This window comes from Aotus nancymaae, unplaced genomic scaffold, assembly GCF_030222135.1.
Source record: "Aotus nancymaae isolate 86718 unplaced genomic scaffold, 86718_ANA_hifiasm-v0.15.2.pri h1tg000108l, whole genome shotgun sequence".
Classification (NCBI taxonomy): domain Eukaryota; kingdom Metazoa; phylum Chordata; class Mammalia; order Primates; family Aotidae; genus Aotus; species Aotus nancymaae.
This window is the reverse complement of record NW_026988523.1, coordinates 34,236,140-34,262,274: the sequence shown is the minus strand read 5'-3', so window position 1 is coordinate 34,262,274 and position 26,135 is coordinate 34,236,140. Positions and strand designations below refer to the sequence as shown.

The 26,135-nt window shown below is 52.5% G+C and overlaps 1 protein-coding gene across 4 annotated transcripts in view; it reads left to right on the top strand.

Moving 5' to 3' along the window:
• The window catches only part of KCNN3 (potassium calcium-activated channel subfamily N member 3), a 210,735-nt gene that overhangs the window by 17,178 nt on the left and 167,422 nt on the right, over positions 1–26,135 (top strand). The window contains exon 1 of one of the 4 annotated variants that reach the window (XM_064370832.1): positions 16,766–17,747. The exons of 2 other annotated variants lie outside the window; for them this stretch is intronic. In XM_064370832.1, the coding sequence (XP_064226902.1) occupies positions 16,854–17,747 (894 nt within the window). In that variant the 5' untranslated portion in view covers positions 16,766–16,853. Of the gene's footprint in view, positions 1–16,765; positions 17,748–18,765; positions 18,824–26,135 lie in introns of those variants that run through there. One more of the 4 variants, XM_064370838.1, reaches the window with a different exon arrangement.

The window sequence follows — 26,135 nt, the reverse complement described above, 5'->3', positions numbered from 1 at the left end:
CACTCATGCTTAAACTGGCCAGCAACAAGCTGAAAACCACCCAACTGTCTAAGGAGAGTGAATGGCTAAGCAAACTCTAGACGTGTTGGGGGAGCGTGACATTATCTAATAAAAATCGGGGGTTATGTTGATGTGTTAATGAGATGGGATTTACTGTCTCTGTGAGATTGTCTTCAATGAAACAAGAACATAAAATATCAGGTACACACTAATTACAGCACAACTGCTCTAAAACCTACATACACACATTGTAATCTCAATTGTATCAGGAAGACAATGCATAGCAAAAGACTGAAATGGCCCAATCTTAATAATGCCTACTTTGGTAGAGGAATTACATGTGACCTTTCTGCTTCTTTATTCTTTTCTATTTTTTTCCCAAACTTTTAATAATCAGCAGGTATTTACTGTGAAAATTCAGAAAAGTAAATACATTAAAACCCTCCTTTGTTTACACATTAGCATAGGTCAGAAAAGTATTTCCAGGATGTTAGCCGGGTGTGGTGGCATGCACCTGTAATCCTAGCTACTTGGGAGGCTGAGGTGGGAGAATCGCTTGAACCTGGGAGGCGGAGGTTGCAGTGAGCCGAGATATCGCCACTGCACTCCAGCCTGAGCGACAGAACAAGACTCCGTCTCAAAAAAAAAAGAAAAAAAAGAAAAAAAAAGCATCTCTCGGGATGTAAGAAGAGCTTGGTGAGCACTGGATTCAGTTGTTCGTATTTGTAATGAATTTGTAATGAACCATACACTGATCACTGACAGCTGAACTAGGTAGACACTAAGTGTGCGTTTGCTCTGAAGTGCTGGGATTCAACTTAATTCCATACAAGTTGAGCAGCTCACAATCCTGTCAGGGAGGCAGACTTACTTATTCACTCAGTCATTCATTTAGCAAGTGTTTGTGGAGTTCCTCCTTTGTTCCTGGCGTTGTCCCAGATGCTGGAGAACATAAACACGGAATCACTGTGTGATGTGAGAAGAGCCTCAGCAGATGTCCCGACAGAATGTTAGGGGACACAGCACAGCTAACCCTGTTGGAGGATGTTGGGAATCAGCGAAGGCCTCCTAAAGGAGGAGCGTTTGAACAAGGCCTTGAGGGGTGAATGAGTTCTCCAGGCAACAAATAGAGGGAAACAGAGCCTAAGCTACTTCGGGTTTTGTTTTTAGAGATGCCTACATGTGCCATGAGGGAAGACAGAATATGTGGCTTTTTTTTTTTTTTTTGAGATGGAGTTTCGCTCTTGTTACCCAGGCTGGAGTGCAATGGCGCGATCTCGGCTCACCGCAACCTCCGCCTCCTGGGTTCAGGCGATTCTCCTGCCTCAGCCTCCTGAGTAGCTGGGACTACAGGCATGCGCCACCATGCCCAGCTAATTTTTTGTATTTTTAGTAGAGACGGGGTTTCACCATGTTGACCAGGATGGTCTCGATCTCTTGACCTCATGATCCACCCGCCTCGGCCTCCCAAAGTGCTGGGATTACAGGCATGAGCCACCGCGCCCGGCTATGTGGCTTCTTTACAGACTTGTCCTCATTCTAGCCAGGAGACCAGAATGAGGTGTTCAGTTCAAAGGTCTGAACTCACAAAATGAGAATAACTCATTTGTGTCCTGGCTGTTTTCTTACCCCGTGTTTAATTAAACATCACGTGTGTTCAAGGCCTCTTTGAATAACGGTCCCCTCAACCCTGGATCTCGACCCAAGTTCAGGAACTGGAAACATCTGGATCCTGCTGGGCTAGAAAACATGTGTGACCCCTGGATCTCTATCACACAGAAAGCAAGGACAGCTTTCAGAAGGGGACTCCAGACTGGAAATTCCAACTGGTAAATATCAGTGTTGTTAAGAAATCTTTCAAAGGTGATTATTAGCCATCTCTTCTATGTCAAAGTCTGTTGCTTTTCTTTCTTCTCTCCTTTTCTCAGTTTTTCTGTCTCCCCTGTCTTTCTCCTCCGTGCCACATCTGTCTGCCTCTTTCCTTCTCGTCCGTTTTTCTTTTCTCTAGTCTCTTGGTCTCACTCTTTGTCTCTTTCCGTCTCTTGGAGCATTTCTCTGTCTCTCTTGCTTTGCCCACCTTTCTCTTTGTCTTTCTTGTATCTCTTGCTGACCTTGGGGTCATCCCCTTGGTTTTCTCCATTGAACGGAGCTCCAACTTACCTTTGATGACATTTGTGGAGGGCAAAGTCGGTTGGACTCTCTGAACTTGATTGGCCTCCCCTGACAAGGATCTCTTTTCACAGGGGCTGGATTTAAAGTGTGAAAATATAAAGGGCTCTTTTATTCTGGCTTGCACATATCCCTACTTGAGCTGAAGCATTTCCAGACAGATAATCATCAGGTTTCCGACAGGAAATTAAAGACCTCAGCACCATGTAGCTGTTCAAATCACCCGCATTGCCCATTAGGTTTCATGAAAGGCTTTGCTTCCCTGGTATGTGATAGAACAAATCTTTAATAAGATTTTTTTCCCCCTAATTTTTCTAATGAAGTCGGTTGTGTGTGTCCTCTAGATAAGCTCACAAGAAGGCCGGCAGGTTCTCATTTTGGTATGAGCTGGTGCCTCACCCCTTCTTATCTAAGCCACAAGGACACCGAGCTGGCACATGTCCTCAGAGTTCACACTGGGAGCTGCCCCTGGGACAAGAACCCCTACAAGCAGGTGCATTCAGACCTCTGGCTGGACTGGTGGATGTGGCCATGCAGCGCCTTCTGTCCAGGAGCCAACAGCACCCCCACTTCTGCCTTGAACCCCCTGTGTGTCCACACTCCTCTGGTCAGCATCTGCTTCAGAGGAAGTCAGGCCCCAATCTAGCCAAGATGGTACTCCTCTCCCCTTTTCTTGGTGATTGGTATAGGTCTGAGCATTTAATCCTTTTTTTTTTTTTTTTTTTGAGACTGAGCCTCACTCTATTGCCCAGGCTGGAGTGCGGTGGTGTAATCTCAGCTCACTGCAACCTCCACCTCCTGGTTCAAGCAATTCTCCTGCCTCAGTTTCCCAAGTAGCTGGGATTATAGGCGCCCACCACCACGCCTGGCTAATTTTTGTACTTTTAGTAGAGACGGGGTTTCACCATGTTGGCCAGGCTGGTCTCGAACTCCTGACCTCAGGCATTCAGCCCTCCTTGGTCTCCCAAAGTGCTGGGATTATAGGCACGAGCCACCACGCCCAGCCTAACCCATTCTTTGACCAGTGAGATGCAAAGGAAAGTCTAGGGACTTCTGGGACAAGTGTTCTCATTATTAAAGAGATCCACAGCAGGGGGCTTCCCTTAGTGGCTGCTGGATTTGAAGGTTGTCAGTGGGATGCCTCAGGGTGCTGTGGCTGCCTTGCAATCAACATGCTGAGGATGGCAGAGCAGAAAGTCAGGAAGCGCCAATGCTCATAGTGACATGTGCTGCAAATTAAGGACCCCTGGGACTGTTTTACCTCTTGAGTTCTTAGTGTGTGACATGACAAATTTCCTTGTTTTTAAACCCTCTTGGGTTTTTCTTTCTTTCTTTTTTTTTTTGACTCGCAATTGAAAGCATCTTAGCAGATACAGACAGGGAGGTCCAAGATGGGTCCCCATGTCTTCTAACAGAGGTCTGAGTTCACTGAGAGAAGGGTACGGTGGGGACGAGCCTTGGGATCGAAGGCCCTGTGTTGGAGCACTTTGTTGCTCCACGCTATGACAAACCACAGGCAAGTCAACCTCTCTGAGCTGAAGTCTCCTTGGCTCAACGTGAGTATCGAGTACCTCACAGATGCTCAATCATCATCAATTCTCTTCTCCTCAGGTATGCTTATCTTCCAGTTATTATTTTTGAGACAGAGTCTCGCTCTGTTACCCAGGCTGGAGTGCAGTGGTGTGATCTCAGCTCACTGCAACTTCTGCCTCCCGGGTTCAAGCGATTCTCCTGTCTCAGACCCCTGAGTAGATGGGATTATAGGCATGCACCACCATGCCCGGCTAATTTTTGTATTTTTAGTAGAGATGGGGTTTCACCATGTTGGCCAGTCTGGTCTTGAACTGACCTCAGGTGATCCACCCACCTCGGCCTCCCAAAGTGCTGAGATTACAGGTGTGTGCCACCATGCCTGGCCTCTTCCAGTTATTTCTAAAGGGACCAAAAGGTGCCAGGTACAGAGAGCTCTTTAATTACATTTCATTGCTGGTGAAATTTTACACAGAGACCATTCTAAGTCCTTTACCCACAGTTGCTCCAAGTATAAATCACGTCTCTAATGCCAGCACCAGTGTTGAGGGGGAGGCAAATACACCCGATTCTCAATTCTCCATGGTGATGAGGGATGTGGATAATTGAAAATGGCAGATAATCCCCGAACCTGCTTTGAGTCACTGACTTCCACCGCCTCCCCCATCATCACTTTGCTGGTGCAGCTGACAAAATGCCACGTGCATGCACGTTTCTTCTCTCTCTTCTGGTGGATCACTTGGCAAAGCTGCTTACCCACTTCAAAACCACCAAGTCTGGGGCTACAGGAGAAGCCAGGGGGCTGAATGCCACCTCCCCAGCCAAGAACGGCCTGGAAGCTACACCACTGGGCTTGGCCTTGGGGTGGGTTCTGTCTATCCCTTGGGCTGGTTTGACTTTAGTCTTTCCAAGCTCTTCAGGAGGTGAAAGGCAAGAAGGTGCAGGATCCTGCAGGAGGCAGTGAGCGCCAGAGATGTTGGGCTCCTGCCCTCAGACGGGCTCTGCCCAGGCCAGCTAGGGGCAGCTAACTTCACGTGAGCCCAGAGCTCCTTCCTACGTGCCACACATTCCTGGAAACTAGGTGCCTCCCCTCTCCCTCTCCTGAGCAATGGCTGGACTAAGGTTAATTGTACGCCTTGGATTTAGAGCTTTTAGAGTCCTGATCCAAGCCCCCTTCTTGGTCAGTGAAGTGAGGAGAGAAGGAAATGAGCCTTCAGCAGACACCTGCCCGGCACCATGCCAACCCCTTCACATCTACACTTCGCAGGGAGAGCAGAGTTTTCCAGTTAGAACTTGTCTAACCTGAAGTAGGAGATGCTGGCTGCCTGCTTGTCTCTGGCAGTCTATTCTTCTGGACAATTTCTGCCTTGGTACCAATCCCACACAAATCAATTTCCTACAGTCTCAGACCCAGGGTTCAAATCTCTCGGGATCTCTTGCTATCTTGTCGTTTCTCTCCACAGCAGAAGTTCGATCAGCTGAGATCCTTGGGTCTGAGGACACTCAATGACCCAAAACTTCTCCGTTGGGCAAGGGGGAGTCGACAGCTTCCTTGGCCCTCGTCAGGAGATGCAGAAGTGTGCGCCCCGCTGATCACAGTCAGAGCTAGCACTGCCAGGAGCCGCTGTAGTAAGACATCAGGGGCTGCGAGGGCAGGCTCCCACCCCTTTTCCTTTTCCTTTTCTAGCCCTCCTGGCGGGCTCAGAAGCTTCTTTAATGGAAGTAGCAAGAAGTAAGTAGGAAGCCACTGGCCTTACTCTCTGAGGCTCACATATGCCAGTTCCTGAGGCTACCAGGAGGCTTAATCACTGGGTTTGCAGGAGGAGAAGATAGTGTACTAAGAAAAGAGGATTAGCGCTTACCAGGCCACCCAGTAGCTCCCGTGATGGGCCGCAGGGATTGCCAGGGCAGCAATTTGTCATAAAATCGGTCCTGGGAACATAATTTCGGAAACAATCAGAGGAGGCAAGGTTTCTTAAATTGTAGGAAAAAGCTTCCCGGTTAGAATAATGGCTTCTACTTGGCATACGTTCTCTCTGAGATGTGCAGCCTCATCCATTCCCATTCTGAGGCGTGACTTTCAAACGCCAGACGGGAAGAGAGCCAAGATGAGGGTGCTGGGCCCTGAGTCTGAAGCTCGGCGATTTAATCGTGGGCAAGTCCCTAGGCCTCTCTGGGTCAGTTTTTCTTTGTAAAATGGGGACGATAGGAGCTGCCTCACTGAGAGAGATAGTGGTAGACTGAGGGATTTAGAGAAGCCTTCCATCCCGCCCTCCATCTCTCCCCGTCTCTCTATGTATAAATATATAAAAATATATGTCTATATGTATCCACATGGATATACACACGTGTGTGTATGTATATATACGTATGTGTATGTATGTGTGTCTATAGCTATATACCTGTATCTATCCCCAGGGTCTCTGGGATGGAGGTGGGCTTCCCTAATTCAGTCACGCTTCCTCCAGGGTTGATGCACGTAGCAGGAGGATGTCTCTGCTGGTGGTCAGGGCAGAGCAAATCTAACTTTGTCCTCCTCATGGCTGTGTCCTGATGCCACCAGGCATTAGGGTCTGTGTGAGACAAGCACAGCCTCCAGAAGGCCACACCAGCTGCCACAGACGTGTCGGGTGACTAGCAGGGCTCAGTGTGCCCTCCTTTGTGCCCTCTCTATAAAGGTTCATGTGGCCCTGCGGGCTCTGGAGGTGAGACTGACTGTGCCCTGCCCATAGCATGTGGTCTCCGGGTGGCATGATCCACGTTGGACCTATGTCCATGACTGCGTAAAGTCTTGTGGCCTTGGTGACTTGGTCTGATGTGTAGGTGGTTGGCGTGAATAGAGGTGAAATCAGAAATACTCTGATTTCAAGGTGGAGAGTCCAAAGCTGAAGGAAAAGTTCTGGTCTCATGGTGGGAACAAGAACAGCAGTGACAATGTCCTGATCCCCTGGAGAGGCTGCTCATGGAGGTGGTGTGCCCCGGTCTCACGGTAGGGACAGCATTACAGGGATGGCTCTCTAGCCACAGGTGGGACCCGGGTGAGGAGCGTGCTCTGTTTTCATGGTGGGACTGGCAGTGGTGATAATGATCTGATTTCCTAGTGGGGAAAAACAAGGGGGCCTGTGTGGGAGTGGGGAGCCGGGTTGCTTCTGCTTCAAGGTACCAGAATGGCCAGGAATCCGGCTCAGAAAAGTCCTGGACCTGTGTTTCTCAAATTAGAGCAAAATGGCTGTCAAGGTCTCTTCTGCAGTCACTGCCCATGTGCACAGCTGTGACGCCTCTCCTCTCCCTCCTTTTCCACTCGGTATCCCACCCGAGAGACACTGGCCACAGTGACTGGGTGTCTGATAGATGGGGAGACTGTTAAGACACTATTGCTCTTCTAATTCTGGCTAAATCGACATTGGCTCTGTCAATCCACCTACACAGGTCGAGCTTGTTGCTTCCGATTTCAGGTGATTTCTATCTTGTCACTCTCCCCTTCCCTCCTCTGCTCATCGCTGCCCAGTATTTCCTGTGAGGCAGCATCACTGCCTCCGAGACTCGGCAATTAGAGACTTGGACTCCAGCAGGGAGGGCATCTTCGGATTATGCCTGCGGAGGGAGCGCCCAGCTGCAGTGTCCATAGCAACCCTCCGGCTGCCACCTTTCCCGGGAGCCAAGGAGGCAAAACAAGGGCGGGAGGCCGGCGAGGGGCCTGGCGTTGTGCAGGATTCATGTCAGAGGGCTGGGCCCCCGGGCTGCAGCTCCTGACTGTGCCTGGTGGCTGGGCTGAGGAGAGAGGGGCCTTTGTCCCTCGTTTGGCAGCGGCGACCTGGAGTGGAGCTGTGCTGGGAGATGCTCCGTAGCAACCCAGAGATGATGGGCCGGTTGAAGGGGACCGTTGTGGAGGCCGGGCTCGAGTCCTGGCTGTGTGCTTGACTCACGTGTGAGTGCAGGCAAGTCCCCTTCCATCTCCGGAGGGCTTCTGCTTTTGCTAATAGGGTGGGCCCGGAGGCGCCTCTGGCCTCCTGTCCAGCCCTCTCATTCAAAGGTTTTCTGGTGCCCCCACCCAGGACAGACAACAGATGTTTTCTTCCCCAATGGTGAAAAAACCTAAGGAAGCCTGGGAAATAAGAGCGACTTTTGCAAAATATTCACAGATTCTGGCACCAGATCCAGTCCCTGGGCCTCCATGGAAGGAAGCAGAAAGCTGAGGCTGGGGTTCAGGTTCTGCCTGGGGGCTCCCTCCCCCCTCCCGAGGTGCCTGGAGTGTGAAGCTATGTGCATGTGCCACCAGCAGAGGCCGCCACACTCCTCACAAACCCGCCACAGGTTGCTCTGCCCCCCACCCCCATGGGTGAGCACTGACCAGCTGGGACCACAATCTCAGACCCAAGGCGGCACGGCGGGGGGCTGCCACTGGCCGCCTGGGGTCCAGGGAGGGGCTGGCTCAGGGGGCTGCGGCCTCAACTGCCAGCTGGCCCTGCTGGTCCCTCACTGTCCTCCCTGTGGGAGAGACATCCATCCAGGCCCAGGGGACACTGGCCGCCTTCTTCTCTGCCAGGATCCCATGGCTGCTACGGTCTGGGCCCTCCCTTGGGCTGCTCAGGTGCCAGTTCTGGGTTTGGGAAACTGTTGGAGTTTTATTTTCTGTGAGCCGTTTGAGGCTGGGGCCAGGAAGCTGATTTAGTCAGCAAATCTGAATTGAGAACGTGCTCTATGACAGGTCCTGGTGTTACAGAAGTGAATGAAATAGACACAAGTGCTGCCCTGTGGAGCCAAGTCTCTAGTGGGGACGGGTGTCATCACCTACACCACGGCGTGGGGCTGGGCAGGACACACCCACCCAGGATGGCATGTGATGGCTCTCTCTACCCAGTCGGCCCATGCAGACTCCAGGGCCTACCCAGACTCCAGGGCTGAGGCTCTGATGCTGAGCCCTTGCCAGGCAGGGGTCCCGCAGACACCAGCCAGTCCACATGGGCAGCACTCCACCGTATGCAAAGCGTGTACCTCCACCACTCCCCATAAGCCCAGCAGGCATCTTGGTGACAGAATGTTGGCACCCTGTGCCCATTTCCCATGCCTTTTTCCCAGACACGGCATCAGCACCTTCCATTTGACCTTTGACTCCCTCAAATAAATAAACTTTCCCATCCGGACTGACTCATCTGGTTAGAACAAGAAGTTCCCACACCAAAGCCTCAGAGAAGGGGTCAGGAGACGCATTTAAAAATGTATCTCGGTTTTCACAAGACAACTGCGCAGGAGGCGTGAATGATCCCAGGTTCGCAGGCTCGGAGGGGTGCACCTTGCTCGTCAGGGTCCCTGGCAGGAAAATGGCAGCCTGGAACCAGACGGGCTGATTTCCCACCCAAGGCTGCTGCGGCGCCTGGCCTGGCGGCTCCACTGTCTTCTCTCCAGGTTAGGACCAGCCTGGCCTCTGCGGAGTTTTAGAAGTAGCATCCTTTGTCTGGATAGGTCTCCATGGAGCCGCTCTTTTGAGACCTTTCCCCACTCCTGTTGTTAGAGGAGGTTTCATGGAGGACCCAGGCAGGAGTGGCGGGCAAGAGGGATACTTTCTCTAGAAGGGGATAAAGTTCGGTAGCAGAGTCTGAGTGGGGAGGGTGTGACCTCGCAGAGCGCATAGACCTGTGTGGCTCATGGCTTGGACTCTCCTCTCCTCTGTGAACAAGAGCAGGCTAGTTACTGTCTCTGAAACTTGACTTGGTTTCTTCATCTGTAGGATGGGGATACTAACCTTACCCCCTGGCGTGTTGGACCCACAAACGCCCAGAGTTGGCCCTCAGTAAATGCTCCAGGTGTAGGGAATCGGGCCGTATGTCCCCTTTACCTTGACATTCAGACAACGCTTCAGTTTTTCCTTTTCCTTTTTTTTTTTTTTTTGAGACGGAGTTTCACTCTTGTTGCTCAGGCTGGAATGAAATGGTCCGATCTCGGCTCACTGCAACCTCAGCCTCCTGGGTTCTAGCGATTCTCCCGCCTCAGCCTCCCTGGTAGCTGAGATTACAGGCGCCCGCCAATACGCCCAGCTAATTTTTTATATTTTTAGTAGAGATGGGGTTTCACCATGTTGGCCAGGCTGGTCTTGAACTCCTGACCTCAGGCAATCTACCTGCCTCAGCCTCCTAAAGTGCTGGAATTACAGGTGTGAGCCACGGCACCTGGCTTAGAGCTTCAATTTTTCTTTGGCAAAGCAGAGTATGGAGAGGAGCCTGCATGAAGCTGAGGACTCCTCGGCACCCGTAGGTGGCTGAGAGTTGTTGGTGCATGGCCTGGGGACAGGTAAGGTGCTGCGCTCCTACCTCACTCCTCAGATCATGGCTTGCGGGGGTTAGGTGGGCATTCATTATGAGGCCTCACCCAGGGTCGGGACAACCAGGGACTCAGAGGACAGAAGTGTGGACAGGAGGCCTACGCGTACCAGTTGGCATTCCTGGAGGCCAGCAGGGCAAGAGGCAAGTCATGTGTCCTGGGTTAAAGTGCCCTAAATTCTCACTCACGTGAATCTCACTCACCCTCTTACCCATTTATATATTCAACACACAATTTGGGTGCAGCATGAAATGCAGTGTTCTGTGTGTGTGTGTTTTGCAATTTATACGATAAGCTTCTGTCATCAAGAAGCTTATGGTGTCAATTAAAATCAGGGAAATTAGCCGGGCCTGGTGGTGGGCACCTGTAATCCCAGCTGCTCCGGAGGCTGAGGCATGAGAATCGCTTGAACCTGGGAGGCGGAGGTTGGAGTGAGCCGAGATAGAGATCGAGCCACTGCACTCCAACCTGAGCAACAGAGCAAGACTCTGTCTCAAAAAAATAAAATAAATAAAGTAAAACATAAAATCAAATCGGGGAGAGAGGACATGTATAGAGACACCACCAGGTCAGGGCAAGAGGTGAACAGTGTTCCCAGAGAGGTACCGTGAAGTGCGGAGGGAATCTGGAAGAGGGAGACACTGTCAAACTGAGGGCGCAGAGGACGGGAGGTCGGGGAAAGTTCTGGGCAGGGCTGGCACTTGTGCTACTCCCTAAATTCTCATGGGACAGGACACAGAGCAAGAGGTGGGCTGGAAGGGCTTTCCAGGCAGAATGGATGGGAAAGAGCAGACAGACCCAGGTTCAAATCCATGCCTAACTGGTGACCTTGAGCAAACTACTGAAGTCTTTCTAAACTCCAGTTCATGGGGTGAAAGTGGGAACAATAGAACCTCCCCAGGCAGGCTTCCAGGGCTGCCAAGGGTTGCAAATGAAGTATTTTACGTAAAAGTGGTTGGAAAACTATAAAGTGGTCTGCAAGCACAGGGTTTGTTTTTGTTGTTAGAGCGTTAATTAATCCAGTAACGAAGCTCCCAGATAAGAACACAGTAATGACTGAACCCACATGGGCTAATGAGCTGTTCAGCCTAAAGCTGTCCAACCATTCAGAGTTCGAGGAAGGGGGTGGTTGATCTTTATGACCCTATCCTTAGAAGGTTAAGGGTATCCCTCCAATACCACTGGCTTTTCTAGAAAACCTGCCATTATCTGTCATTGTGTCTAAACTCCATTCATCCATCAACCATCGATCCATCCATCCATCCGTCTGTCCATGCATCCATCCATCCATCCATCCATCCATCCGTTTATCTATCCATCCATCCATCCATCCATCCATCCACCCACCTATCTACCCATCCATCCATCCGTCTGTCCATCGATCTCTTCATCTGTCCATCCATCCATCCATATATCCATCCATCCATCCATCTGTCCATGCATCCATCCATCCATCTGTTCATGCATCCATCCATCCATCCATCCATCCATCCATCCATCCATCCATCTGTCCATACATCCATCTATCTATCCAATAAATCATTAATGAGCAATTCATAGCCAGGCACCCTAATCAGTGCTGGGGATACAGAAAAAAAATAGAGCCCTTTTATGCAGGTCACAGCCTGTGGGAAAGACAGCCATATAAACCATGAACCACGGCTTTTCTTAAACCTATTTTCAGTTAGTCCTACCTTTTGGGGATACAAGTTCTACAGACAATAGATGATTGAGTTTTACAGCTGAGTGATCTTAGAAATTATCTTTTCTATCTCACTCATTTTACTGTTGAGGAAATCGTGTTTATGATTTGTTGTGAAAAGTACTGTGACTTTCTCTACTTGCCTTCAAATGACCTCACCCAGGTTTCAAGTTTAGTGAGTTCGATTAATCTTTACTAAGCATCTATTGTAAGTGGGTCTTTGGAAGAGCTGCAGTATAGCAGTGAAGAGGACATCATCCCTGCCCTCGAGGAGGTCACGGTCTAGGGGCAAAGGACTCATAAGGAGATAATAGCTGTGTTGCTCTGTAGAGGCCCTGTTAGCACGCGGCACTGAAAATACAGAAACAGCTCCTGATTTGAGTTTAGGGAGTTCAGGGGAAGCTTCTCAGAAAGAAGACGTTTGAGTCACGTCTTGAAAGGCAAAGAGAAATGTGTTAGCTGGAAATCTAGGGGAAGGGCATGCCAGGCAGAGGGAACAGAGTGAGCGAGGGAATGGAGAAGGGAAATAGCATGACTTCTGGGAGAGCTACAGTGGGTTGGTGATGCTGGGGCTTAAGGAGGAAGGTGGTGAGGAATGAGCCGGGAAAGGAGGGCAGGAACCGAGCAACAGTGTGCTTGATGTGGAGCTGGCATGGCCAAAGGCCACCCCTGCCTTCCTTGTCCACTCTCCCTGTACTCTCCGGGGTAAGAAACTCCTCCACACCCTCCTTTGCAGACTAAAGAGGCTAATTTGTCAGCCTCTCATCTTAGGGCAGTATAAGGAGTTGCTCCTCATTCTTTAAGCTGTGGCTTACGTTTCACCACCTCCATGAAGCCACCCTTGACAACCCTCTGCCTTCAGTGAACTCTACTGTCTCGACCACACTTTGGGATCATCATTGCTGTTTTTTGTCACCCCATGCGAGTATAACTTGTCTCTACAGTGAGACTCTAAGTTCCTGAGGGTTTGCTATGTGAGTCACATGGTAATGTTTAATAAATATCAGTAAGACTGAATCTTTTGCATTTGGGTTTCAGGACATATGACGAGTGTTTGAGCTTTGAGGTTGGACGGGCCTGGGTTTGATTCCAGCTTTATGACTAGTTATTAAGTAGTAACTCTGGGCAAGTTTTACAATCTGTCTAATGTCTCAGTTTTCTCATCTATAAAATGGGTGATTGCCTCCACTCACAGGCTGCTGTGAAGACACAGTTGTGGCTGGGGGCCAGGGGAAGCACTGGGAACTTTTCAACAGTGGGGCTTTGACATGCAGCAACAGCAGACGATGCCTGAATGCCGTGCATCTGGAGGGCAGCATGGAAAACCTGACATGATCAGCCCCTGTGGTCGAGCGCTCCCAGCTGATTCACTAACCTGGCGGTGCTTGGCAGTTGCAAAGTACTTGGCCGGTGATCTCACTGGAAGTAAGGAAATTGAAGGCCTGAAAAGATAAGCAATTGGTCACACAGTGGGCGATGGCAAAGCTTGTGCTGGTGAGCAGAAAGGCAGAGGGTGGCATGCACAGCCTGTATATAATGACATAGGAGGCAGCAGTGTGCTGATACATGTTGAACAGCCAGGAAAGTTTTAACAAGCGGCTTCCAGGAAAACATAAGCTCTAATTTACAGTGTTAGCCGATTTCTGTGGTGTAAATACTCCTAGCATGGCTGATTTCAAGCTGCTAATGTGACATCATTGTGGAGTCAGGAAGAGACGTATATGGATGATCAGAAGGTCATCTTGCCTGTGGTCACACAGCTGTCCTGTGGCAGAGAAGGGCTCTAGCCTGGGCAGTCTGACACTTGAGCCCAAGCTGTAAACATGACATTGTTCTTCTCCTCCTGTTCATGACAGGATAGCTGTAACAAGGGGCATGAGCTGGCTCAGTGGCGTCAGCTGTCAAGTTCCAGTCCATTTCCAGATAACCACTGATCTTTGGTGCTGGCATAGTTAGGGCTCCACCCAAGCTCTCTCTCATCCTCATCCATGATGGCAGGACGTGCTCTAACAGGCCCCATTTGGATCCCACTGGCATAGCCAGGAGAACTGGAGGCAAGAGGCTGGCCAGAAAGGTGAGCTGAGGCAGCTGGGGGTGGAGTGAGCACAGGAATACCCAGGCCTGGAGCCTGCTCTCCAAAATGGATTTTTCACAGCCCAGAAGCTGTATCCAGCACTAGAAAACCAACATGAACAGCACATTTTTTGCTACTAACAACATATTCATGATAATTTATTCGAAGATCATTAAACTTAACTATGTGATTGGGAGACTTGAACCAAGCAGATGGCTCTATTTGGGGATGGAGGAGAGGGAGGGACATCAATAATACAGAAGGGAAGGAGAGGGAAGGCAGGAGAGCCTGAAGGGGTTGGGGGTGGGTGCTAGAGGGCCTGGTCATGGGAAACCACACGAGATCCCAGGCTTGCATCTGAGGCCTGGTGCTGTGACCTGTAGAGTGTGTGTGTGAGAGACAGAGAGAGAGAGAGAGAGAGAGAGAGAGAGAGAGAGAGAGTGTGTGTGTGTGTGTGTGTGTGTGTGTGTGTGTGGTGGCAGGGGTAGGGGGAATGACTATGTCATTGATGATAACAAGAATCAAGATTGTTATTTTATATTTTAATTTTTTTGGAGACAGGATCACACTCTGCCACCTGGGCTGAAGTGCAGCGGCACTCTCACAGCTCACTGCAGCCTCAAACTCTTGGGCCCAAGCAGTCCTCCTCCCTCAGCCTCCTGGGTAGCTGGACTACAGGCACTTGCCACTGTGTCCAGCTAATTTTAAATTCTTTTTGTAGAGACTGGGTCTTGGTATGTTGTCCAGGCTGGTCTTGAACTCCTGGCTTCCATCAGTCCTCCCGGCTCGGGCTCCTGAAATGTTGGGGTTATAAGTGTGAGCCACCATGCCTGGCCGGAGTCAAGATTATTGTGCAAGAGCAATTGTCAGGTGTTTGGGGTTGTGGCTTGAATTACAAGTAATATTTAGCTCTCAATCATCAGAGTTGATGAGAGATTGGAGGGGTGAGAACTTATATACAGAGGATAATTTGGGCTCATTTGGGGGGAGCTGTGTCCCTCCCTGACCTGGCCATTTGCTGCTTACCAGTCAGGAGAGCTGCTTTAGAAGCTTCCTGTGTGCATATGTGTGCATATGCACATGCATGGGCTAGTATATGCACACAACTATGTACACATGTGCATGTGTGTCCACCTGCTTAACATGTTTTCTGGGTGTGTGTCTGTGTATGTGTGCATGGATCTCCTACCCTTTCCTCTTCCCATCTAGGGAGGGAGCTGGACAGAGGCCAAAGGGTGATGGGGAATGAAGAACCAGAGAAGAGGAGGCCTCCCTTTTAAAACCCCAGGTGTGCTGGGGAATTCCATCATGGTGACTTCCTTTCTGATGCCTAAGGCTGCTGCAGTTAGAAATGAAAATAAATTCAGCTCTGGTCCCATCCCTTAGGACCCCCTCTGTACACAGTGGGAGCTTAATAAATACTTGATGATGATGATTCTGAACCTGGGAAGCCAGCAGCTGTTCTTAGCTCTGACTCCCAGAACCCCATGGGGCAAATCAGGCAGGGAATGACCATGGGGGATCTTGAGTCTTCCTGCCAGATCCCCCTGTGACTCCATGCCCAGCTGTTAGGGAAGGGGCTGGAGCCATGGTCCGCTTCACACATTCTGCTTTGGGGAGGCCAGTTCTTCCTCAACAGCTTCTCTTTGGCTTTCCCCCATCCAACATTTGAACAATATTTATTGAACAACCACTTTGTACTGAATATCATAGCGGAAATGTGTTCTGGGAGACAGTATTGGATCTGTAGGGTCAGATTGACTAAGTTCAAATCCCAGCATCTTTACAAACGGGGTGACATCTGACAAGTTACATATCTATGTTTGAGTGTTTGAGTGTTTTTTCCCCCTTTCCTTTCTCTCCTCCTCCTCCTTCTTCCTCCCTCCTCCTTTTCCTCCTCCTCCTTCCTCCCTCTTCCTCCTTCTTCTTTCCCCCTAATTCTCCTTTCTTCCTTTTTCCTCCCCTTCTTCTTCTCCTCCTCCCTCCTCCTCCTCCACCTCCTCCTCCTCTTCCTCCTCCTCCTCCTCCTCCTTCTTCTTTTCTTCTTTCTTCTTTCTTCTTCTTCATTTTCATCTGTAAAAGGAGAAAGTTGACATCATTTTCGTGGGGCTGATGTGAGGGTTGGAAATAGGGCGACTGAACACACGGCGTAGGCACTCTGTCAATGGTAGGTGGGTTTATCCACGCGGTGTCAGGAGGCAGATCCCCCCGCTTCTGTGACCTTGACGTTGTTACTCAACATCTCTAAGCATCAGGCTTTGTAAATGAGACCATACTGCCCACCTCCTTGGGTGTTTGGAGAATGTATCTGGACAATATGTGTGAAACAACCTATGGTAAACCCTGGGGGTTAATAAATGTTTGCCTTCCCCTCCGTCTGCCTTTCTCCTCATCAGGGTACACACCTCCCCTCCTTAGGAGGCCCTCTGTCCTCCTCCCCATCGCCTCGCGTGAGCGAACATCCCTTGTCGCCGTGGGCTTGCGGGTTGTGGCCATACCTGTCAGAGAAAGAGGGCAGTGGCTCAGCTCCGGGGCGGGGGAGCAAAAACTACAGTTCCCAGCCCTCGCTGCGCCGCCACTGGGGCCGGAGCCGAGGACGCCAGGCCCCTCCTCCGGGGAGGAGCCTATGCGGGGGGCGGAGCTAGGAGGAGGTTGGAGAGTTAAGCCAAGCCAATGAGACCAGCTGCTAATAAGTGGGCTTGGCTTACAATGTAACAGTGGCAGGAGGAGGCGAGCGAAGCTATTGAGCCAGCGAGGAGTGAAGCTGAGCCTGGCCTCACACGCTCCTAGAGGACCACCTCCTGAGAGAGTTCTTTCACCCCCTCTTCTTTCTCCAAGCTCCCCCCTGCTCTCCCTCCCTGCCCAATACAATGCATTCTTGAGTGGCAGCGTCTGGACTCCAGGCAGCCCCAGAGAACCGAAGCAAGCCAAAGAGAGAGGACTGGAGCCAAGACACTGGTGGGGGAGATTGGATGCCTGGCTTTCTTTGAGGACATCTTTGGAGCGAGGGTGGCTTTGGGGTGGGGGCTTGTGCTGCAGGGAATACAGCCAGGCCCCAAGATGGACACTTCTGGGCACTTCCATGACTCGGGGGTGGGAGACCTGGATGAAGACCCCAAGTGCCCCTGTCCATCCTCTGGGGATGAGCAGCAGCAGCAGCAGCAGCCGCCGCCGCCACCACCGCCAGCGCCACCAGCAGCCCCCCAGCAGCCCCCAGGACCCTCGCTGCAGCCTCAGCCTCCGCAGCTTCAGCAGCAGCAGCCGCCGCATCCCCTGTCTCAGCTCGCCCAACTCCAGAGCCAGCCCGTCCACCCTGGCCTGCTGCACTCCTCTCCCACCGCTTTCAGGGCCCCCCCTTCGTCCAACTCCACCGCCATCCTCCACCCTTCCTCCAGGCAAGGCAGCCAGCTCAATCTCAATGACCACTTGCTTGGCCACTCTCCAAGTTCCACAGCTACAAGTGGGCCTGGCGGAGGCAGCCGGCACCGGCAGGCCAGCCCCCTGGTGCACCGGCGGGACAGCAACCCCTTCACGGAGATCGCCATGAGCTCCTGCAAGTATAGCGGTGGGGTCATGAAGCCCCTCAGCCGCCTCAGCGCCTCCCGGAGGAACCTCATCGAGGCCGAGACTGAGGGCCAACCCCTCCAGCTTTTCAGCCCCAGCAACCCCCCGGAGATCGTCATCTCCTCCCGGGAGGACAACCATGCCCACCAGACCCTGCTCCATCACCCTAATGCCACCCACAACCACCAGCATGCCGGCACCACCGCCAGCAGCACCACCTTCCCCAAAGCCAACAAGCGGAAAAACCAAAACATTGGCTATAAGCTGGGACACAGGAGGGCCCTATTTGAAAAGAGAAAGCGACTGAGTGACTATGCTCTGATTTTTGGGATGTTTGGAATTGTTGTTATGGTGATAGAGACCGAGCTCTCTTGGGGTTTGTACTCAAAGGTAGGGGCTGTGGTTTCTCTTTATACCTTGAACAAAAGGAATATGTAGGTAGCAAGAGAAAGATTGAGAGAGAAGGATTGAGAGAGAGAGATTGAGAGAGAGAGACATTGAGAGAGAGATTGAGAGAGAGACTGGGAAGGAGACTGGGAGAGAGAGGTGGTGGTGGTGGTGGTGAGAGGCGCTTGCTCAGTTATATTGAACACTCTAACTTCCCGTGGTTTTCCTTCTTGATCCCGGGAGAATTCATTCCTCGCTTCCTTTGGGGGGTAGGGGACATCCCCACACACTGTGTCTAATTTGCAGACTCTCTGTTAGGGAGGATTAAAGAATCCCTTCTGAGAAATCGTTTTTCCTCCTGGCTCACTCGTACTAAAGCATAACCCAGCAGCTTAACGCACCAATTAATTACACTCTGCCTTGATGTGTTTGCCAGTTCCTGCGACTTCCCCTCCTTTCCTCCCCTCCCTGCTCCACTCCATTTTCCTGAGGATAAAAAAGAAATAAATGTCTGGGTGGGGGGTGGGGATTCCATGCCATTGCCCAAGTCCCTTCTCTCCCTGTCTTCTCCCTGTCTTCCCAAGTTTCTATTTCCCTCCTCTTCTCAGAGAGACTCGGGCAAAATAGAAAACCATCCATGACCTGGGTCTCCTGAGGGCACGGGGTAAAAATATAGCTGGGGGAAATCAGTGGTCCTTTCCCTCAGGAGAGAGGACTCGATAAACCTGCTGCTGCTTCATAAACATCTCCTGATAAAAATGGCTACAGGTGTTCCCCGGGCAGAGCAGCTGGGCGCCGCCTTGGCATCAGCTGGGGGAGCACCTCTCCTTGGGATGGGATGACAGGGCTTCCCGGGCGGTCCCCGAGAGCCCGCACCCCAGCTCAGCCCCAGTTCTCCCCTCCCACCTCAACTCCTTCTCCTTGGGATAAATAAAGATGAGTGTGTGTGTGAGTGCGCACCCGGAAGAACAGCAGGCGCTGGCTTTAGGGGGGAGCTGGCCCCACTGCTCCAGCCTCTCAGTCCAGCTCCAAGACGGAGGAGGGGGCTTCCCTCCCAGAGGGAATGGAGATGGAGGAAGGTGGGTTTCTGCCGATGCTCTGCTTGCCAGGGAGCCCTCCTGCTGTGGGCTGGAAGGCTTGGAGACCTGGGAATAGGTGGACAAGCGGCTCCACGATACCCCCACCCCCAATTTGTTGGGGGGTGTGTGTGTATGTGTGTACGTATGCATGCGCCTGCTTGTTGCTTGGATTTTTCTATTTATTTGTCATTTGGGGCAGGGGGTGGCTGGGCGGACTGGCCAGCGGGTAGCTGGGAGGGGTTCAGCTGTTGGAGGTTTCAAATAGAGCTTGTTTCAGGCAGGGCACAGCTGCTGCGAGACTGTCACATTCCTTATTGAAATCCAGCCGCAAAAACCTAGGAGGTGCTGATCGGATTTCCCCCATTCCCAGCATTTCGCTTTAACCGGGGATGGGCAGACTTTCCCGCCCTGGAAAAGGGTGGGGCGGACCTGTCAGGCGACCTGAATAGCCAGGACCAAGACTTCCAGGCAGAGGGTCCTCCAGGGACCTGGCTGCTCTCAGGGGGCTGCCCCGGCTGAGGGTGGCACCTGGGAACTGCCTTCATCAAAATAGCTCAAGGATGAGCGTCTCAGTGAGCAGAAGCGAGCGGGGTTTCCCCTGGAATCGCAGCTCACTTAGTCATTCCCTGTAATGAGCCTCTGCGTCTGCGGGTCCTTCTGCTCGTTGCCTTCTCAGAACCGCCTCTCCTGCTGGGCACTCCAGGAGATGGGGCTGGCAGTCTTGCCAGGGCTGGCAGCTGCCCTGGTCACAGCCCTGGCTCTCTCCAGTCCTCCACTGGAGACCAGGGGCCCTCACTAGGGGAAACTGATCAAGGCCCAAATGCAAGGGGGGTGTGGGGAAGGGCAACCCCAGCACCTTCTCTTTCAGTGACACCGTGGTCAGACTTCTTAAGGAAACGGCTCTTCCCAGAGGTAGTGGCTGTGCACAGATGCACAGATCCCAGTGTGGGATCTACACACACTTGTCTTAATGTGATGGGAGGGTCACCACTGTGCAGGGTCAGGGCCTCTTCCCTGCCTGGGGCAGGTGCACCCCTGAGAGAGAACTCAGGGAAAGGGGCTTTTCCAGAGATGGGAAGGCAGATTTTAGGTGAATGAAGGATGGGGCCACCTGAGGTGCTTGGCTCTCCCCATTTCTAAGTCACAGACCCTCACAGCAGCAGTGGCGCGCACCGAGGGGGCAGCAGCTGAGAGGTCCTGCTTGCCTCAGCGGCCACTTCCTGTGCACATGGGAGCTGGTGCTGTAATGAGCAGAGCTTACTTACCCTGCTCACCCACTCACCAGCCCTGCATTGTCCATCCAGGTTTTGAGTCATTTATGGAACAGGTATTTTCTGGGTGTCTCCTAGGTACCAGGCCCCATAGACACAGCAGGGCCAAGGTAGATACCCCTCTCTCCTGGAGGCAAATGGGATTGTTTCAAGGAACTGGGCCAGAGTTGGAATCCCAGCTCTGCCGCTACTATTTGTGTGATCTTGGACAAGTCCTGGAGGTTTAGCGAGCCTGTTTCCCCAGCTGTCGAGTGGTGAGAATTAAATTAGAGAAGTGTAAGGCACATATCTGCCTGCTCGACAGATGGGATCTATTGTGATTGTTATTGATGATGACAATGATGGCAGGAAAGGAGCCGTCTTTCTCCTGTCATCTAACTCCAGCTGTAAAATCAGTTGGGGCCTTAACAGATTGGGATCTAAGACCTGTGGATGGAGTGAGAAGTTGTATCAGGGAGGGAAGAAGTTCTGAGAAGGAGCTGGGGCTGGCGGGAGACCACCTTTGAACATGGTCTGTTCTTGGGGGGAGGTGAACATCTGTGTCTCAGTTTCATGGAGGAAATGGACTCTACTCCTCCGTGGCCTGGGTTAGACGAAGAGTCGCAGCCCAGGAGAGCTCAGGAACATTCAGTGGACCCTGGGGAGGGATAGGTGACACTCTTGTTTGCTGGAGAGCTTTGTGGGCCTGGTTGGCCGTGCTGACCAGTCTGGAGGCAGGCGGATGGACGAGGCCACCTCAGGGGCACCAGGCAGATGAGGTAGTTCTGCCCCGCCAGTGGCAGCTCCCACTCAGAGGCTCTCTGGGAGGGGACAAACTTTTTTTTTTCCCCCAAGCGATTGAAGATTGACTAACCTTGTGCCTGAGCTGCTGCTTTCTGAAGTTCTCTGCTTTTTTCCTGTGGGGGTGTGGCCTTGCCGTTCCCCGGTGTTTGGCGGGTGCCTGTTGCTGGGGAAGGAACTCATCACGCAGGCCTGGGTGTCTTGAAAGGAGTGTGGCATGTGCCCCAAGCATGTTCAGTGAATGCAAATGGGAGCCAGTGTGAGGGGGTTGAGCAGCCGGGACAGAACATCCCAGCTCCTGCCTCACAGGCCCGTAGGTGCTGGTGTTGGGAGGAAGCTCTGCAAAGAGGCATCAGCCTGGAGCAGGGAGGTGGGGCTTGATTCCAGGGTGAGCTCAGATAAGAGGAGAGCTTCTCATCGTTATGCCTGGGACACGAGACCAAACGGCAGACAGATGCCTGAGATGGCCTCAGTAGGCTCCTAAAGGTATCAGGTGACCCTAAACCAAATGAGGAATCTTTTTTTTTTTTTTTTTTGAGACGGAGTTGCGCTCTTGTTACCCAGGCTGGAGTGCAATGGCGCGATCTCGGCTCACCGCAACCTCCGCCTCCTGGGTTCAGGCAATTCTCCTGCCTCAGCCTCCTGAGTAGCTGGGACTACAGGCACGCGCCACCATGCCCAGCTAATTTTTTGTATTTTTTTTTTTTTTTTAGTAGAGACGGGGTTTCACCATGTTGACCAGGATGGTCTCGATCTCTTGACCTCGTGATCCACCCGCCTCGGCCTCCCAAAGTGCTGGGATTACAGGCTTGAGCCACCGCGCCTGGCCTTTTTTTTTTTTTTTTTTTTTAAATAGGCAGGTTTACTCTCTGAAGGCTTAGACACGGTGACAAGACCTGGTCTAGAGATTCTGTTGAGAGTCTTAGTCACGCCGTCTCTACCTATCCGTGTCACTCGGGTAGAGCAGCAAGGACCTGGGGAGTCCTTCTTGGTGTTCTTTATTTTCTTCTAGCGCTGGTTGGGGGCACACCTGCTCTATTGCATTAAATTACCTCTATGCTCTCTTCCCTGGGTCCAGAAAGAATGAGGGAGGGGAAAGGTCTGGCTGCCCTCCCCCTTCCCCAGGCTGTGACTTCACCACCCTGACCTTGCCATGGTGTTGGTGGCTGAGCTGGTAACCTCTGTGTGGGGGCGAGGCACTGTGGGCCTTGTTCCTCACGGGGCTCAGGCGTTTGGCTGTGGGGTGGTCTCGGGGGAGGCTGGAGAATGCTGGTGCAGCCGCGTGGCTCTTCTTTCCCACCAGTCTGTACAACCTCCAGCCACTTCCCCACCCTCGGCCTCGAAACTGGCCTGCATCTCTCCTCCCAGGCAGAACCAGCCTTCTGCCCACTCCCCCAGCCATGCCCCCGTCTTGCCCGCCCCACCAACTTCCTGCCCCTCTGCTCCTCTCTGCTGCCCCTGCCTGGCCTCGTTGCTGGGGTAACCCAGGCAGCACAGAGAGGAGTTGGTGTGATGGCGCTTACCCGGCTGCCCTGCTGCTCCCACAGTGGCTTTTTTTCTCACCTCTAGTTACTCTTTCTTCAGACAACCTCATGGCAGGCCACCCTGGTAGCACAGGCTTCTTTGCATGCCCAGGGAAGCCTGGTCCTCTGGCCATTCATCTTTTTTTTTTTTTTTTGAGACAGAGTCTTGCTCTGTCACCAGGCTGGAGCACAGTGGCTCAATCTCGGTTCACTGCAACCTCCGCCTCCCGGGTTGGAGCGATTCTTCTGCCTCAGCCTCCCAAGTAGCTGGGACTACAGGCACCTGCCACCACGCCCGGCTAATTTTTGTATTTTTAGTAGAGATGGGTTTTACCATATTGGCCTGGATGGTCTCAATCTTTTGACCTTGTGATCGGCCCGCCTCGGCCTCCCAAAGTGCTAAGATTACAGGTGTAAGCCACCATGCCCAGCCTGGCCATTCATTCTTTAAAGAGGTAGGCCAAGGTATTCTTTTAGGCCAAGGCCAACTTGTCTGTCTCTTTGCAGACCTCAAAGAGGTCCGTGAGTCCACTCCGAGCCTCCAGCCCAAATGATTGGGTAGTATCACTGGCCCCAGTTCTGCTCTTCTGCCCTCCCTGGACGCGGAAGCCTTGTCTGCAGAAGGGCAGAGCAGCAGCCCGGGCTTGACCGGCCGAGTGGCTCTGCATCTTCTGTTTGACCAGGTGCTGTTTTGGGATGGGTTGTTGGCGGTCACAGTGTCCTGGTATTTTTGAGAAGATGCCTCCGGGCACTGGTGCCTGTGTTTCAGACATGGGGAAGAGCAGGAGTAGGACAGACCCTTTCCACCCCTTCCTGTGGACCCTCCCTGCAGGACCAGGATGCAGAAGGCAGGAGACTGGCTGAGAGCCTGTGAGCCAGCTGCCGAGGGCCCTAGGCACACGTCGTGGCTTCACAGGTCACACTGAGTGTGTCGGCTCACAGGAGGGCAAGCGCAGTTCTGACAGCGTGCAAACGACCTTCACCCCGCCCGCCGTGGGGTGGTGGTGACTTTATTTATAATCTTTGTGGACAGCCTGTAAATGAGTCAAGCATTTGTAACCCACAGGGGGACGGCTAACTTTTTATATATGCTTCTCCCTTGCTTGTCACCACACTATTTATAACTGTCCTGGGGGAAAGACTCATCACACGTCGGACTTCCCTTCCCCACAGGCGGCGTCACCCGGGCGCTCGGGCAGTGGCATCCTGGCTGGGGCATTTATCTCTGGCAGAGCCTCATTAGAAAGCCATCGGATGGCCTCATATTTCTCTTATTGCGCTTTCAGGAAGAGGGATTTATAAGGCCATGGTCAAAAGATCTGCTTTAAAAGATAGAAGGTAAAGAAAATCAAAACGAAAAGAAATTTGAGTAACCTCTGTAGAGGTATCTGAGGCCCGAATGGAAATGGAAAATCAGAATAGAGCGCTTCGGTTCTGTTGCAGTTATTTGCGAAGCACATTTGGGGGAGAAAATGAGTGTGCGCGGGGGTTGTGAGGGGCGGCTGTATATTGATGAAATACCACTTTACTCAGCTCAGTGACAAGCAGGCCAGCACGTTCATTGGTAGCTCTTTTTTTTCTCTTTCTTTCAAAACCCCAAAGGGAGAGCAAGAAAGCAAGCCACCTATTCCTCTTTAAATAGTGAGGGCGGGGAATTCTGAGACTGCTGTTCTCAAGAGCTGTGGTAGGAACATTCTAGTGCCTTTTCTTTGGGCGAGGAAAGTCCGGAGGAGGCGAATAGGTTTGTAAGTGCCCCCTCCCCCGACCCTGTCATTCCACCCCCAGGAACGCAGCTGGGATCTGAGGGAAAGGACGGGAGGAGCGTCTGGGGGCAGGGACCACGCTACTTTCTGGTCGCCCAGCACTTAGCTGGGCAGGCCGGGATGTTGCTGAGTGACAGGAGAAGGGAAGGCAAGGACTGTTTGCTGAGTGCAGGGCTGGCTTTCCGTTATACCCGGAGTATAATGAGCAGGTCTTGCTCGTCGCCCCCTGTGTGGATGAAGTCACCGGGCCACGCTGACGCTACTAGCAGTGGTGGTGGCGCTGAGATAAGAACCCAGGCCCTTTTAACTCCCAAGTTCATGCCCTTTCCTGTGCCTGCTGCTGCTGGTGAGATTGCCCGTAGCCTTAAAAGAGACAAATTGAGTTTACGGCCCTGAGACCCGTGATGCAGAATGTTGGGACAGGAGGAACTTTACCAAGAGCAGGGCAGGAAGGGCTTGAGGGAGGGCGGGAGGTGCCGGCGCGGGTCCCAGAGAAGACCCACTGGAGCGGCGGCCAGGGCCAGTGTGGGTCCCCAGGGTAGCCTGGGGGCAGGGCGAGATTGTGGACTGCCTGAGATCAGTTCTTGATGCCTCCTCTCTGGGGGTCTGGTGCTACTGCCATCAGGGTGATACTGGGCAGGCTGTGAGGGGGTAGGTGTGGGGATGGCAGGGAAAATGAAAGCCCATCCTGCAAAAGCCCTGCCACAGCCCCCGGCACCCCACCCTCCACCCTGGAGGGCCAGCAGGACCCCCAGGCCTGACTGGACATGTCCCTACACAGCTCTGTTCCCCTCCCCTCCGCCTTGCTCCTCCAGCACTGGCTGTGTGGCTGCCGATCGGGGACAGTCACATGAACTCAGCATCTTACATCTTGCAAGATATTTTCATGCCTGGGTCCTTCATGACCCCCACGGTGGCTGGCCCAGGGCTCATTACGACCAACTGTTTCACAGATGAGAAAACCGGGCTGCACAGGGGGTCCCAGGGTTGAGTGACTCCAAGTGCCCATCTCAGGAGAGATGCTTCTAGAATGAGAGCTCAGGTCTCAGTGCACTTCTGGTTTCCCTGTTCCAAACCCCACCACAAACTTCTGCTGGGGGTTTGAGTGAGGGACCCCCAAGGGCTTCTCCATTCCTGGTTCTACAGGTTTCTTCTTCATTCCTGAGTCCCGCTTTCCTGCGTCCCTGTCTGTGTCTCAGGCCTCTGCTGAGCTCTGTCGTGGGCAGTGAGTGCCGGGAAAAGGCCCATGTCTGCTTTGAGCTCCTCGGGAGGCGCTTCTGCCTTTTGCCTCCAGCTTGTTGTGTGATCTTTATCAAGTCCCTTCTCTTCTCTGGGCCTCCGTTTCTCTGGCCTAAAAACAGGAGCTGAACTCCCTGTGCCGAGCCTTCGCAGTCCGATTCCAGATCACGTTTCATCACAAAGATGAGCAGCCACAGTCCTGAGCGTCCTGTTGTCCGGGCTGCGGGCACCACCCAGATGGCATCCATCCTGGCTGAATGGGGGTTTATGGTGTCGGTGTTTGGGAGGACTGAGAAAGGAGACAGTGACTAAGACTGGGGACGTTAGGTAGATTCCCTATAGGAGGTGGTAGGGGGGTCCCTGAAGGACCAGACAAGCCAGAACGGGAGGGGCCCGGGCGGGAGTTCAATTCTCAGTGTGAGAAGCCTGGGGAGAGGGGCAGAGTGTTCAGGGAATGGAGAGGGCATGAGGGCAGCTTCAAGTTGCTGCCGTGCGTTGCACACAGGGGCATGCAGGAAGGAAAGAGGAGACTGTGTCTCATCCAGAAAGGTTTTGGCCAGGCAGCAAACACATGGCCAGGGCAAGGGCACAGCGATGGACGGAATATTTAGTAGCATCGGTAACCGCCAGGGCTGCAGAGTTCTTTCTGCACACTCCCCTGAAGACCTGATATCCTTCTTTCTCAGAGGTGGCCGGGCTTGGTAGTTAAGGACTTAGGGCTGGGTGCGATGGCTCA